The 16,355-nt window shown below is 35.4% G+C and overlaps 1 protein-coding gene and 1 long non-coding RNA gene across 6 annotated transcripts in view; one reads left to right on the top strand and one right to left on the bottom strand.

The window, feature by feature from the left end:
* LOC135329015 (uncharacterized) overlaps positions 1–16,355 on the bottom strand; it is a 154,542-nt gene that overhangs the window by 32,446 nt on the left and 105,741 nt on the right. The window lies entirely within an intron of this gene.
* The window catches only part of KCNT2 (potassium sodium-activated channel subfamily T member 2), a 173,799-nt gene that overhangs the window by 56,405 nt on the left and 101,039 nt on the right, over positions 1–16,355 (top strand). For all 4 annotated transcript variants that reach the window (XM_064515755.1, XM_064515757.1, XM_064515756.1 and 1 more), the window contains exons 7-9: positions 3,929–4,003; positions 4,495–4,578; positions 5,162–5,256. In XM_064515755.1, coding sequence (XP_064371825.1) covers positions 3,929–4,003; positions 4,495–4,578; positions 5,162–5,256 — 254 coding nt within the window. The remainder of the gene's footprint in view (positions 1–3,928; positions 4,004–4,494; positions 4,579–5,161; positions 5,257–16,355) is intronic.

The following is a 16,355-nucleotide window of genomic DNA, read 5'->3' as shown; positions in this document are numbered from 1 at the left end:
AGTGATTATGGCATGAATGTTTTCCTTAGCGTTCAATAATTCTAAGAGGCTTAAAACTATCCACTGGCTAAAAATTATTCTTCTTAATTCTTGTAAATAGCATTTACTATTTAGGTGTTGTGGTTTACATGTGCAAATCACTTATAGGCAGAAATAATGCAAATAAAATTAACACATCTAGTGTCAAAACCTTGTAAAAAACAATCATAATTTATACTGTCCCTGAATTTATCGAGCAGCATTTTATGCCTATCCAGTGTGCTTGCACCTTGCACAAATTTCAGTGAGTACACAAGATGAAAGAAATATCAACAAGTAAGCTCCCTCAATTAGTTATCTTTTAGTGTACAATGGGTGCAAAACCCTCCTATCCTGATTTGCTGCATACACTTTTCACAGAAGAAAATGACTACAGATGCTGTGAGTCGAGGAAGTTCCATAACATGTAATCAAAAGTTGAACACTCTTTGCAGTTATTTTTGCATATAAGACAATATTCTTACATGACTGGCTGAAGTTAATTTTCATACAAGTAATACAAATGATATAATTATCAGCTTTCTTAACATCTGAGAAAAAAAACTGCCTCTACACTACCTTTGCATCTTACAAATTCAAGATCAAAGCAGAAGCCAAGCTGTTGAAGCAATTTTAGGATGGCTGTAATTTCTACTCTTCTCAAGGGAATAAGAATAATATAAGGAAGAATAATGGTATTGAAATGCACTTTGGCAATCCACCTGATGCAAACACATCTCTCCCTCTGGTCCTGGCCCCATACTTAGAGTCTGGAAACAATATCATGATAGAGCCATTACCCCAGTTTTACACCTGTGCTGGGAAGCCAAAAGGACTAGTTATTTCACCCCCTGTAAGGTCTTTTTGCACAGCCAGGGTGACCGAAGGAGTCTTGATATAAATCTGAGACAGATTGCTTATTTCATGCCAACACTTCCAGAGCTTTTACAATTTCGACACAGGTGAGAGGACAAGCAGGAAGAAAACAAGAAGAAAAAGATGATTGTGTTTATCACAAGCATTACCAGGATTTTACAGATAACCTCAGGGGAAAATAAAATAGTCATCTGAGAGAATACTCCAAGGAATTTGCCTTTATGATACTTGGCTGATGAGATATAAGAAATGATCTGACATGCAGAACAATGAGGAGATAATAGTGCCTCATGGTATTAGGATACACTTAAATGAATTTGCATGTTTTATTGCTTTTATATGGTGAGGGATGCAAAGAACATAGCACTATATTACACAGCTTCATCACTTGGATCCATAAAAGTTTTACAAGCTGTGTTTCCACAGCATAACACATGACATGAGGGTTTGCAAATGGCTAAAATCCTGAAAAAGACTATGTTCTACATCAGAACTTTTCATTGCCAAAACTCTTGTCACGGATATTTGGCAATCCTACTGTGTCACCGCTGCACAGGCACTCTTATCTACTTTAATCAATACCATGTGTTCTCACTGCAAGAGACAGTTTTGCAGAAGACATGATGTACTTGTGTTTGGGAGCCAGAATGTTACAGCTGCAAGCATCACTAGGTCACTGAAGCACATCAACACATGCATTTTGCCTGCACAGATAAATTACTGGGGCTTTTTCCATTCAGGGAGATGCTTTTATTCTACTAACAGAAAGACTGGATTTTGCCAACTGAAGTTGAATTTGTATGTGAACATACACAAACCTGCAGCATCAAAAGGCAAGCCTAGCAGTAAATTTTATAGTGTAGGCCATGGCAAAAGAATTGATTTATATTCCTTAATCCTGGCTCTGTTTTCTCTTTAGGGAGAAAAACTATAAATACAATGAAACATGAAACAAAGATCATTCTTTTCTAGAACTCAGAAAAGAAGGCTCATACATTAAAAATAGGAAATTAGTGAAAACATGGAATGGGTCAGTTGTTAGTAAATTAAAAATCTAGAAGTCAATTTTTCTTTTGATTTTATTATTCCTACTAATAAAACCTCAGTCTGTAATCTCATAATTTCATTTCTATTTACAGGGCTGCTAACATACAAAATATTTAAGATTATAGAAGTATGTCTAACTTGTACCAACTACAGTTACATTGGAGACATTAACTCCTGCCCAATAGCTACAATGGCTTTCAAATGTGAAAAGGAAAAAATAGAAGGATTTTATATACAGTGTCGCTTCAGTTTAATTTCAGGGGCTATATCAGATGGTTATTTTAACAAGAAGGATTAATTTATCATTGAAACAGAAATTATGGTGCTGTACTGCAAATTTTTGCATTATCATAGTATATGCTGCATTGTTATTGCATTACCTATGACGGATTCATGATATACAGAATTTGTAAAGCTAGAAGTTACTGAATTTTAAATACTTTTTTTTTAATGAATGGATTTTCATCCTAACATCTAACCATTCACAGTCACAACTTAGCCATGGAAGAAGAGCAGTATTATCTCCATTCTGTAATGAGTGGTAAGCAGATCAAGAGAACCCTCCCGCTTTCATTGACATATGTTGGAAGACCCTTCATTTCAAGATAAAGCTCCAAAGAGCACATACTGAAGTGTCTGTGGCACAATTAAACTTTGATCTTTTAGTCCTAGTTCAAATACTAAACACTAGACTGTCTTCCTTCCTTTTCTCTCGAACCAGTTGTGAGGTAGAGGATTAAAGATAAAAGAAGATAAATACACTTGAAAGGAAGGAAAGACTCTCCATAGAGTGCTGCTATCTTTCCCTAACTTAACTTCGCTCCTCTTTTTAATACTAACTTCTTAATTAGTTAATTTCTTAACATTTATATGAAAATTAATACAGAGTAACACCTAAACCTCTGAAACTGAGTAACATGCACAGGCTAATGAAACAAGATCAAGAGAAAATAAGCTGGCATCTTTACCTTGGAGAACAAAACATATCTACGTTCCTCTTGGCTTTATATTTTGCCGTGAAGTCCAATCTATCAGAAGGCTGTACAGAGAGTGGCTCATTCTTGGGAACTGTTAGTGTGGACTATGTGGCAGTCACCCGTGCACAAGGATAATCAAAATAGCTGATCTAGGTGGTAAAGTCTTCTAAGCAGGGCATGTCCTTTGGTGATATGTCTGTGCAACTCTTACACCGTAGTGAGGCTTTGTCTGTAATTCCTAGACAATCTTAGGTAATAAGCATTAAGGTAAGAAAAACTTTGGCACCATCAAAAGCTAGAGCATTATCACAATTGCAAGATTTTAGAGATTTAAAGGCTTCTAAGAAAAAGGCACTAGAAAGAGTCGCAGATAGAAGAATTTGCCATCAAGTTAGCCCATTTCTTGTATGAAGAATCACTGAAAAACTAGTATTGCTAAGAAAATAAATTCCTGAAGACAGGAACTTCATCTCCTTATCTATCTGCAAGAGAGTGTTTAAAAACAGAAGTCAACTAACCTTGGAAGAATGAAAAAGCAAAGCAAGAAGATGGCTGTATATGATTTCAAGATGCCTAAAAATGCAATAGGAGGAAAAAGGAATATATTATTCTTTTGAAAAATTTGAAAAATTAATTTAATGTTTTTCATTAGCTGAGAGAATGAGCTGACTAGCCAATGCAATTAGAAATCTTCATTTGAGCTGTCTTGCTAAATAGGTCATAGCAAGGAAATCTAGGGTAAAATGGAAACAGAGAACTGCTGTAGTAGAAATATAGATTTAAAAATATATATTTTTACCTATGAGGTACATTATGAGAAATAGAAAACATAGTTAGTCTGGAGTGGCCTATCTGCTCACTCACTGACATATGTGTTTAAATCAGTGACAAATCATCCTCCTGAAATTCAGATACTGGGAGAGACTTCACATGTGGCTTTGGAATATTATGTATATTTCTCATTATGACTTAAGCCTACTGTGATTTTCTTTTTCTCCTTTTCTTTGAAGGGAAATATCTGGGAACAAATTCTGAGAATACCCTTCCTCCTGGAAATAATTAATGCTGTCCCTTTCATCATCACGGTAAACATATTTGAATTAATACACTCGTGTACACTTCACTTCCATAGCTGCACAAATTAATACTCTAATTTTTATTGAAGTAAATGGGAGTCTTGTGTGGATGCTGGATTTGTGCCTGTGAGAACAGAATTAACCAGCAACAAGAAAGTAGTTTGCTACTTGAATAAAGTGTTAATATATATCTCTTTCCCTTTCCTTGCAAAAAGGGGACAAATAAAACCCCCTGACTCAAGTTGCAGCATAATAAATAAAACAAACTGGCTAGATGTACAAATTTAGGAATCTCTGGTGTCTGCACTGTAAACTGACTGTCCTTATTTTATCATATTATCTTGTATACAGTTCATCACATAGGAATAAAAAATTTAATTTAAAGCCACATCTGACACTAGAAACACATTAATAATATGTATTTTTCCTGAGTGCTTCACTGTTGCTAGTTTCTTGAATAAAAAGAGCTTTTAATATGTATGTGTTGATTTTTCCTTCAGATTTTCTGGCCTGTTCTAAGAAACCTGTTTATTCCTGTATTTTTAAATTGCTGGCTGGCAAAGCATGCTTTGGAGAACATGATTGTAAGTATGAGAAAAAATAATGAGTATTTTAGAGTTTCTGTTTTTTAGCATATTGTTATTAGTGGGATCTTGGAAGTGTAGTCCACTGTCCAGCTTCGTTAGGAAACTAATCAGATCTGTAGTTAGGTTATAGAAATGGTCAAGCATTGCTAAAACTGCTTTCTGCATCAAAATTAAAAAAAATTAAGACATCAGCTGAAATGAATTAGCATAAATTGTTACTTTACCAACAGGTCAGGATGGCTGATTTTTTTGCTGCTCCTCCATTCATACACAGTTAGAGGGAACTGAATTGCCATGCCCTAATTGGTCCTTGCAGCCCACATAATTTCTAAGCTAGACATCAGCGGACAAACCTTAAGGCAGCTTGCAGCGTTATCAAAATTATGGCAGGATGAACAAAGAACCTGTTAAATAATCACTGAATCACAGCTGCCTCCTTTGTGCCTTCTACGTGATGAGCAAATTCTCAGTGCATTTGAATGACTGCATTTTATGAGGGCACTATATAATTCCTCTATAGAATTAGCTCATGCTTTATTAATTCAAAGCCAAAAATAACACCTATTTTCCATTAATATAGAATGATCTTCACAGAGCCATCCAACGTACACAGTCTGCAATGTTTAACCAAGTCCTCATTTTAATATCCACCTTATTATGTCTTATCTTCACTTGGTAAGTGACCAAAACCCCTTTGTTTTCATTATATATATTGCCTTTTCTCACTTTACTACATGGTGATAAAAGAGGTTTGGTAGAAATCATGTGTTAAATAAAAAAGAGTAATATATTTGCAATGAAAGTGTTAATTAGCAACTGGTACTACTGGAGTCCTGATACCTTGGGGCTGGAAACAGTATGTGCATGCATGAGAGAGGGAATCATTCTCACTCTAAGGAAGGAAATACAGACTATTCAAAAACACAGAGTGGTGGTTTACACACACACCAAGAGGGCACTCAAGTATGTAGAGTCTCAACAGAAGTACCTAGACTCTCCTAATCTTCATCTGACTGGTGGGAAGGACAGAAAAAAATCCACAAGATCCCAGCCTTATCACTCTGATCACACAGTCCTGCCCCCATAAGAAATACAGGGGGTGGCTGATGATAGTATAGTTTATAGAAAGCAATAGTTGGTAATAATCTAGATTCCAGAAAGTAGTAGACAGTAGATTCAAACACCCAAAATGTGTTCATCTGAGGAACATTTTGCTGAAAGATGTTGAAATCTTTTAAGTTTACAGGAGTTCAAGAAGCGTGGAGAAAAATCTCTTGATGTTATTAAATATAAAAATAATACCTTTGGTTCGTGAAATTCATGAGCTGCAGATTATTGGAGGCTGGGAAAACATTCACAGGAAATATCGCTTGCTTGCCCCATTATTATATTTTTGCCAAGGTATCTGCTGTAGAACAGGGCTGGAGAAAGATAAACTGCACTAGATGGGCCTTTGGTCTCACCCAATGGTCGTTCTTGTATTCTTCTAAAAGTGTAGGGGTGGTAATGCAGCCTGGTAGCTTACTTAACATATGGAATTTTTCTGACAGCAGTAGTGCCTGAGAAATAAATGAGTGACACATGTAGAAAAAAATAATGGTAGGAAGAATGTGCATGTTACATGATGGTGTGCAAGGGGGCAGTGTACAGAGATGATGATTCTGTGTGGAAAGGCTAAATAGTCTTTATTTATTTTGCCAGACTGCGTGCCTGTTGGTCAGTGCACTGATAAAGTTTGGTCTGTCAATTTAGAGACAGTGATTTGATTTTCTCCTACTTTATTTCTCTAGCTTATTCTTTTGATACCCACTGTTACGTGCGGCTAACCATTTTTGGTAATAACAGTGTGAAATAGCACATGGCTCTTAAGTTCTGTCCATCTTTATTCAAGAAGAAGAGTCTGTTCTATCCAGTGGCTAAAATAATGGTCCAATTTTACCCTTTGTCTTAGGGCCACACAATTGCATAACCATATATAAATAAAGAAACACAGTTATAAAGAAACACACTTCTTTGTGAGATTAAATTTTCTATTGAATATAGTGGCTCTTTAAGAGGAAATTTTATATAAATAAAGACTACAATACTTGACCTAGGCTGCATAAAATGCTATCACTTGGACATTTTGAATTGGCTCTAATTTTTTTTTTTTTTAATTTTTACAATACAAAGCGCTCTTGAGTAAAATATACTTTCATCTTTGTTATTGGCCTAGTTTAGTATTCTGCTTAACTCCTGAACAAAATATGTATCCAGCTCTCAGTGAAGCAAGCTAGAAACGAGAATGTTTCCTAAGAACTCACTATGAACATCCCTGATTGATAAGGTATAGAAGCTGCAGCTAGAATGAAACATCATGTTCACTACCACGCATTTTGATAACTGACAGTAAAACATGTAGAAAATGGCAAGCAGACCTCCAGTAATAATGTCTGGTCCCAACAGCTGCAGATACCAGCCCATTATAGATCATTATATACTGACCTAGTATTGACCCTGCTAGACTGCAAAATAAGCTAAATATGTTGAAAACACCCAGTAACGCAGTAACTAAGGAAATGAAGCACTTTTTGAATGACTAAGAATAGTTGTTGAAGCATCTGCAGTTTGCCTAATACTGGAGTTCTGTTCAGGCAATTGTTACTATTGTTTACTTGAACAGCTATAGTGGGATTTTTACACTTTTTCACTCATCTTTGTGTAATTTTACATTATAGAGTATATTTTAAAAATACCATAAAAATATTCTATTAACAGACAGCCGAAAATCACTTCGTTCAATATCTTCAATTATGTTACATCCTTGGTGAATTTGAGACAGTGCTTCATTTTAGGAGACATTATTTAGAGTTGACATGAGTAAGAAATGTTTATGCTGAAGGGTGAGCATAGTCCATTTCTGTAATCTGTCCACTTGAGAATGGCTTTCATCAGGCTGTTCTTTCATACTTTCTGCAGCAGCAATAACAGAAGAGTGGCTATCACTCCCCAAACATGTATGGGAGCCAGCACTGGAGTTATCTATACTGTGTAACAGAATACAATGGAAAGAACTCCTTGAGCTACCACCAGTCTGTTTTCATAGCTATAGTTCAGCAACATTTAGAGATACTACCTTTGTCCAAGAAACAAGCATAGCTGCAATAATGCAAAGGTAATAAGCCTACCTTAGTAGCTTGAATACAGTGCTTATAGTCCCAGAGTAACTTCACTCAGCAGTTGGGCACTTTCCCCTTACAGACCTTCAGTGTCATACTCATGGTGTCATTTTGGTGGCACAGATAACTGCCCCTGCCATTGCCTCTCCCTTCCCACCCTTAATAGTCAATGAGGTAGTGACTTTCAGGGACAGTCTGGATTACACTGTAGCACTGCAGCCCTTCTTTGTTGCTGGCTGACAGGCTTGCAGTTACCATCTGCCTCTATAGGAAGACTGGCTTCTCAGCACTTCTGAAAGTGTGTATAACTTTACAACACAGAGTTCTGTTCAAAATCACGCTTCTTTAGCAGGCACATAGCTTCTTATGAGGGTTATGCCATTTTATAAGAAGTCCAAGACAGAATGAGGGCCTGAAAATGTTCCCTTTGTTACTTCCATTTTTGTACCTGCTCAGTTAGACTAGTGCACTGAGGAAGTGCAGCAAAAGTGCTCACTTACAGCTTCAAGTGAGACCTGAAAGCTTTTATAAGTCTTATGTTAGTCCTTTTTATGAGAAAGTTTAAAACAAATTAATGCTGAAACAACTATTTTCCAAAGATTAGTTCATATCTAACAGGTATGCTCCTTAATACATTTTTCATAGTTGTGTATATATTTTAATATATTTAAAAGTAGGCTTTTGCTGGGTGCCCAAGGTGGGAAAGAGATGCTTTTTCTTCGCTTTGCAACAGCAAAACTCTGTAGTTCTGTACTGAGTACAAAATAGCTGGATCAGTACAAGCCTATTGGGGTCCATTTGTCTCCACTGATAATTCTGAGGATACAATTTTGCTGCAGAAAGTGTATTATAGGCTCTTTCCTGAGAGAAAAAAGGAGCCCTGCTTAAGCCTATTGTGTGTTTACAGAGTAGGAGGATATTTATGTCAGAAGATACTTCCATCTGTTCTTTTGCATGTGTGCAAGCTGCGTGAGCAGTAAGGTGCCTCTCTGTCACGTATCTGTCTAGGAAGAATTGAAACTATGCTTTCTGAAATGTGTAGGAACCGTTCAGTCCCCAGGCTCTTAGAAGTGCCTCAGCACACCAAGGATGCTGGGGAAGAAGCTGGCTGGACTTCCCAGCCTCCCAGTGGTTTACAACAGGGGAGAAGGTTAAGTGCAACAAAAAACTGTGTTTTAGTTCATTCTAATATGTGGAAAAGTATAACATTGAATTTGTTATCATTTGATTGGTCATCTTTCTGAGCAGAAATTCACCTCAAAGACTAGCTTAAAGGGTCTGTATTTTATATGTGCTAGCTACAAGAAAACAGCAGTATTTATAGAATACTATAAAATGTATAAATGCATAAAAAAGCACTTCCTTTTTAACCTTGCTAATGTCTGCATATAATACGTTCCATCTTTCAAAACAACTGCAGTTCTGCCATAGCTAGCAGAAAACCCACAGAAAATAAATTAAATTCTGCCTCATGCACCATCAGGAAAACCATCAGTTACATCTCCACTCTAGAACGTTATGTGGTGATAACCTGTAGACAGATTCCAGTTTAAGTCTTACAACTTAAGTGCAAGCTTGCAGATAAAAGATTTAAAAAATTAATGTTTACAGCTAATTGACTAATCTCACCATATTTAGAAAACCATTATTCGAGCTGTCCTTTGCACTCTGATTTTAGCAGGAAGAGGATCCTTCTGTATTCTTATAAACAGCTAACAGTTCTCTGCATTATTACAAAACAAAAAGTAATCACATAACAAAATTTGTTATGCTCTTGCTACCCTTTTATTTTTGATGAGAATTACTTATAAATCTGGAGGTAGAATTGATTTGCAGACCAACAAATGCATAAATCCAACTCCACATATTTGTAGTTTTACAGTTTACACATGATAATTTTTTCTCCTGATTTCAAAGATAGACTAGGCTACCCAATAATTTCTCTTCTTTAAAATACCTCAGTGGCCTCCTAACCACCTCCTATTATATATTTACTACAAGAAGTGTCCTTTTATCTGACAGACTGTTCAACAGTTACAATTGATAGTGTTTTAGTGAAAGTTACAGAGCTAGTCAAAGAATTTGTGTCATCTAGCCAATGAATGTTTGCACTTGTTTGTCAAATGAAATACTAACCACTTAATTATTTTGTAAACTCTGCAAGACATACAACAGTGAATGACTATTTCAGGCATTTTTCTATGACACACTGAATCATCATTAAGACTTGTTTTGGTTTTTTAAATCAGCGTTAGTCATATATCGCCAGTGTAGAATGATTAGTTTGTAATAAGGTGGCTACAGACTGAGATGTACATTTATTATTTTCATACTTAAGACTTTAAGAAGCTTGTACAAACTATGCTCATGTCTTCACTGAAAGCTCACAGAGGTCATTAATAACATTCCTTATCCTTCAATGTTTTCAACTTCAGAAAATTAGGATGCTTCCACACACTGACATATATTTACAGTACACCAATATGGTAGCCTCAATGTCAATTAAACAGTCAAAATTCTCAACTGGAGGAAACAGGATGAATAAGCTGCTTATAAAGATGAAAGCAAATCCAGACAATGGTCTACTCCAAACATGACAAACCCAAAAAAAAGGATTAATCCAAATCCCTTCCAGTTTTAGAGAAATTAGGAACCTCAGTCTTCAAGTTTCCTTTATTATAAATAAGCAGGGACAGACACCTCAGAAGGTGGAGGATACAGATTTGAAGTGAACTAAATCACCACAGGGAGGTCTGTGCTTCTCTGCCCTTCTCTGTTGATTATCGCAGTGAAGATGCCTAACATTAAGAAGGATGAACTCTCCCAGCACTGATGGATTAGGTAACGTAGAATGAGATGGGGCTTTTGGGTCTACAGTTCTTTCCATGCTGTTACCTTTCTTTACACAGCACTCAGTGCTCAGGTGCTCAGTTAATGATTTAGAGAGAATTTCTTGCATTCAAAAATAGTACAAAATTAAACTGTAATTCTGTCAGTTAGAAATAAACACTTGATCAAATCTAGTGATTCTCAGTTGGTAAAGCCCACGAAGGACTATACAGGGGTTGCAGAATTTAAATGCCAAAACATTTTAGAACATAAATCAAACTTTGTAAGTAACTGTAAATAATATAAAATCAATGATTCAACTATCACAAGAATCCCATAATGTATTGGATATGCAAGTTGTGTTTTTTTTCTCTGAAATGAAGGAGATCTGTTGAGGACTTGCTTTCTTCAAAGAAAGGATCTCTATTTTCTATTTTAAAATATATCCATGCACTGCTTTCCAAACATAAAGCAAACAAATAGGTCTTATGAGTAAACCAGGTAGCACACTGTGAACTCCTCCAGCTACTTTAGGCTGTCAGGAGTGACAAGTGCCTCCCAAATCCATTACATCAACTTCACAAGCCCTTGTCCTGCTTTCTATTGCTGAAATCAGGGCGGGGGGAGTTTTCCTGTGAGTATAAACAAGTAGGATCGATGTCTATTTCAGTCACTACCCTAACACTACCTTAAAACATGGAATGGTAAGAAGGTTCTGTAGCCTCTGAAAGGTCAATAACAACATTTTTTAGAATATCTATTTGTTATTTGCAGATTTACTCTATAAATGCAATTAAAGCTTATCTGAACTATTATTTTCTGGGAAAAACTGTGTACATGAACACAAGGACAAAATTTTCATCAACTTCAGTAGGAGAGAAATCTATTTACCTATATATTGTTAATTATGTTTTAGTAGAAGTTTGTCTCTGGAGGACTTCAGAGCTGGGCTCAATTTCTGGCATCAAAATAGCAGTGAAAGCCTCATTGATTTCATTGTGGCTATGCCACATTTCTGTTTTTCCGTGGTCACCACCTGCTCAGGTGTTACTAAAATTACATCTGTCTGGATATCATTAAAGCTGTAACAGTATTTTTTATTTGATGGTAATGTATTTGTCATTTGAAAAATGGAAAGAAAACCCTGAACACACCTGAACTGTAAATTCTGTCATTAAAAAATAACCCATCAATAAGTATTTTAAGATTCACACTATTAAACAGTCATTTAAGTAGCAAAGCAAACTACAGACTGCGTTCTTCGAACAACTTACAAAGTTACTGCTCTACCTCTTAGATAGAAGTTGTTAGGTATATGGCAGGGACATCTGCTGATGCTACTGAACTACCATGCTTCACATCCTATCATATTAACATAGTCAACCAACAGATACACATTTTTCTTCAGCTCCTTCTCCTGTCAATCAATCTGTGGCCAAAAAATGGCACAGATAGCTGAGGGCAGTTGAACATGAACCAACGCATTTTTACATGCAAGTTAACTTTGAACTTTTAGCAGGACCAGCACTTATCTTCCTTGTGACAGATATAAGCACTGACCAGCTCTTTAGCCAGAAGTAGTATTTCTAGTCACGATTTTACTGCAGAAAATATTATTTGGTATTTTTGCATCCTGGAGAGAAAACAAAATGGACAAAATAGTCTAATATTGATAATTTCTTAGTAGATTTTGAAAGTAACTGGTAACTAGTTTACTATGATGTGTGTGACATTTCAAACATGTTGTCTATAATTATTTTATTGGGTTTGAATTCCACTGAAAATGGTGACTTCTAATCGAGTGCTAATTTACACTACTGCATATAAAGCATGTTATTTAAAGATATTTTTGATGCTAAGATTTTGTCAATAGCTGAATAGCTGTAGCTGTTATAAATCAATATATAGAGATCAATAGGTAAATTGCCTGGTTTTGCCAACTGGAAACTAGGCTGTTGCCAGAGATACTTCTAGCATCTTTCTCATGTAAGGTACAGAAATCTTTAAGGTGGCTTTGTTAAAAACTGCAAAAAGATGTGTGAAAACCAAATGTTACCACAAGCAGTTGACAATCTAGCTTATTTAAATGAAACAGAGATAAAATTCATATTGTTTTTAAATAAATAGGGACTTCCTTGATGGGCCATACCATTCTCACCTTTGTTAGCACTGGTGATCATTTGCTTACATGAGTACTACCAGTACTCAAGGGCCAAAGGCTTTGAGAAGGCTTGATGAGAAAAGGTAGTGAGAAATTACAATGAGAAAATGTAATAAAGAGATCAGATTGTGTTATGGATTAATACCCTTGTCTGTTTTCATACAACTGTTGTATTTTGACAATACATAAATATTCTCATATATAAATCTACTCTGTTTTTTTTCCTTTGATAATGTGGTATTTTTCATAATTAATTTGTTTAAATATTTTTACATGTTTAAGTTCAAGAGTTCAGCTCTTTAAAAAGCGTATAGGTGATTAGTGCTGTCATTTAAGAATATAGGGTCAAGACTTACATTCCTGAAAAACTGTGAAGTTGTTTATAAAAGGCAGAATAGAAATAGTGCTTATTAAAGGCAGAAGTATGGAAGCCCAATCCTAATGGCTTATGGAAGCCCAGTCTTATTGGCTACCATCAAACATGGTTTCTATGGAAACCTAGATAATTATAAAGTGATTTTCATGCTATTTTTGTTATTAATTTGGTAGTGACATAATATTTCCTTTGTTAATGCTTTTAGATGTTTCTACATAGTTATTTCTAAAACAATTAGGTCAACATCTTTCTCATTCTACATGCAGGGAATTTTTTGTGCAACAGATGTAATGGAACATTTAAAGCTATATGCAGAGACCTGTCAAATCAATAATAATAATAATAATAATAATAATAATAATAACCTATTTTCTATGGTCTATGAAACAAAGTAATAAAGATTATTTAGCAAATTCAATCTAAGTTATTTTCTTGTGTGAGAGAGACATTTGTAGTCATCTTTGTTTCTCCTAAAATAAAAAAAACCCAGAAAGATAAAATAGTATCTCAGAAAGCTGCATTTTACAGTATCTCTGTGAAATGGAAAGTCAACAACAGATCATTTATAAGCAAATCCTATTTTTTTTAATGTAGAGCAATACCTAATAAAGAAACTCCCTGCTGAAATTCATGGAGAATTCTGTTTTAGAAATAGAAGGTGTGATCCTATCCACAGATGGCTTAAAAACTCATTGCATTTCAGTAGAGAAAGCATTCTTGAGACATTTCTTCTCAGAAAATCTGAGTGAGCACTGGATCATATCTTCCAGTCACAATTGAAAGGATATGCTGAAGGACTCATCCCAAAACATAAAGGTAAAAGTAAAATAATGGCATGTCCATCCCCATATCCTATGTGGGATGGACACAAAAAATTCCTCAAAATGAATTTAAATCCAGTCTTGTCCTTTTGTAGGAACACAGCACAAGATAGAATGACTGTAAGGCATATGCCAAGCCTTAATTTAATTAAAAATTAAATTAGTAAAACCTACTTTAATTTTCTTGTGGAGTAACTCTGTGTGTCACACTGGTGCACATAAGAACAGAATCAGAGCCACAACATGTAATTCCGTAACTGTCAGATGAACCCTCTGAAGTAATAAAGGGAGATTTGGTGAAAATGCAGAATTGCTGGTCTGAAGAGCAAGGACAAATAAGAAATATCAAAGAGAAATAGAATGCATATTCAATTATCAAAATCAATTACCATATTTTAATGTGTACAATTTCATGCATTTTAGGTAGCTAACACTAACACTTCAAAAGTGTTAGTACTTGAAAACAATACTCAGAAAACATGCAGAGTCAGAAGGCAGGCTTTGGGGAATCAGACATAGGCAGCCAAGAAGGTAAACTCAGCAGACTTGCACAGACATGAAAATTATTGGGTAAAGGGTTCTTTAGCAAGCTTTCCATTGGTTTACACTCACATGCACACACAAGTGTGAAAATGTGTGTGAAAATGGAAGTGTTACATTTGAAAATACGTGTGTTACCTTCAGGACAGGAGTGACAAGAATAGCTGGGAAAATAAGATTCAGGAGGAAAAACAGATCTGGAATACAACCAGAGTCTGCAGATTGTGAAATAGTGTATCATCATACTGGTAAACGAATCTTAGATTTTGCTTTGATTTTGGGGGGCTTGAACAAAAGCAAGTAAAGATCCCCTTAAAGGAGCAATATAACGTAAGTGTTAAAAACCACTGTTTTTGATCTCTTTCATTTCATGAAGGCATTACATTTCACATGCTGCATTTTATCTTTGCAGTAAAAAGAAAAAGCTGATATCCAGATGCTCTCTTTGAGAATCTTGCATCACTTTAGACATTAGCAAATAGAGTGCCATGTGTAACAGCGGATGACTAGTTGTGTTGAAGATGCTGCTTCACCATTTAAAATTCAATGCCTGGCATCAAACCATCATCACTCACTATTCCTGGCTCAAAGATGAAGTTGTCATTAGCATGCAGACTTTGAAAAAAATATATATCTTTCATTGACTGATTCATTAGGCTGACAAATTATTTATTTTACATTACTAGGATTTGGTGTTTGTGGTGGTTTATGCTAACACATTTAACTTTATTATTAGATGCCATCAGTTATTTTGGTTCTCTGATGAGCAATAACACTTTATGCATAGTGATTTGATCACTTTTATTGTCTATTTCATATTCCAAGTACATTTTCAGAGTGTGGAATTTAGCAAAATTCACATTTCTAAAATACGGAAAGGAAGTGTACCGACAGAAGCTGGCATTAGCCACCAGGAATTGTTTGCTCTCGTACTTGTACAAGGAATAATTTTATTAAATGATGAAAGGATGTGTCAGAGGCTTTGGCACACCTAGAGATGTGATACGAGATGATCTAAAAAGAAGATGAATTTTAGTGCATTTAGAACAGTGAATTTTGAAAGAAAGAATTCTCATCTTTCTTTTCTGCATATTTGGTATTCCATTAGAAATTGCTATAATGTTTAGACAAATATTTTCAAATGGGAAAACTAGATGGGTAAGCATTCTTCCAAACACAGTATCACATTTGGGTGATACAAAAATAGATGCAAAATTATATGTCCATTGCTCTTGGAGTCTCTGAAGAGGAGTAATGTCATGACAAACCCAAGATTACTTTGCCATCCATCAGCATTTTGCATTCATTCTGTTAGATTATTATTTTTTAAAACTGATAATGGTGGAGGCATATGGGTTCCTGTAACATACCTCTGTGTGATATTCTTCCCATTAGCCATAGGGACCCCATCTCCCATGCCAGAGCTGTCACATGACAAAATCACTTACTAAACTTAAATAAGGCAAGTAAAGAATTAAAACTATGATTCATTATGATACTGTTACATGTGATCTTAATCTTTGATATCTGTTTGTAGTCTTCAACAAAAATCTTTAACACATACAGATCTGTCAACCACTTGACCTAATTATGACAATCAAATGCCAACTTGATGTCAAAAAGTGCTAAAGATAAATCTCTGAATGGTATCTCAGCTCCAATGAATTTGAATTTCTAGCACTGTTAACAGATATCACTCTCCTTTCTCCCCAACCCCCAAATACAAATAAATGGCAAAGTGATACATAAAATGCATATATAATGACCACTGTTGGCTAACAGCACTCTTAGTAAAGAGTTCTGTGCATCCTTTGGCAATTAAATCCTTCTCCTAAGAAAAGTTCAAAATAGCAATAATGATATTGGTTTCATTACCTCTTACGATGTCT

This window comes from Dromaius novaehollandiae, chromosome 8, assembly GCF_036370855.1.
Source record: "Dromaius novaehollandiae isolate bDroNov1 chromosome 8, bDroNov1.hap1, whole genome shotgun sequence".
NCBI lineage: Eukaryota > Metazoa > Chordata > Aves > Casuariiformes > Dromaiidae > Dromaius > Dromaius novaehollandiae.
Note: the sequence above shows the minus strand (reverse complement) of the source record. Positions and strands in the feature narration are given on the sequence as shown.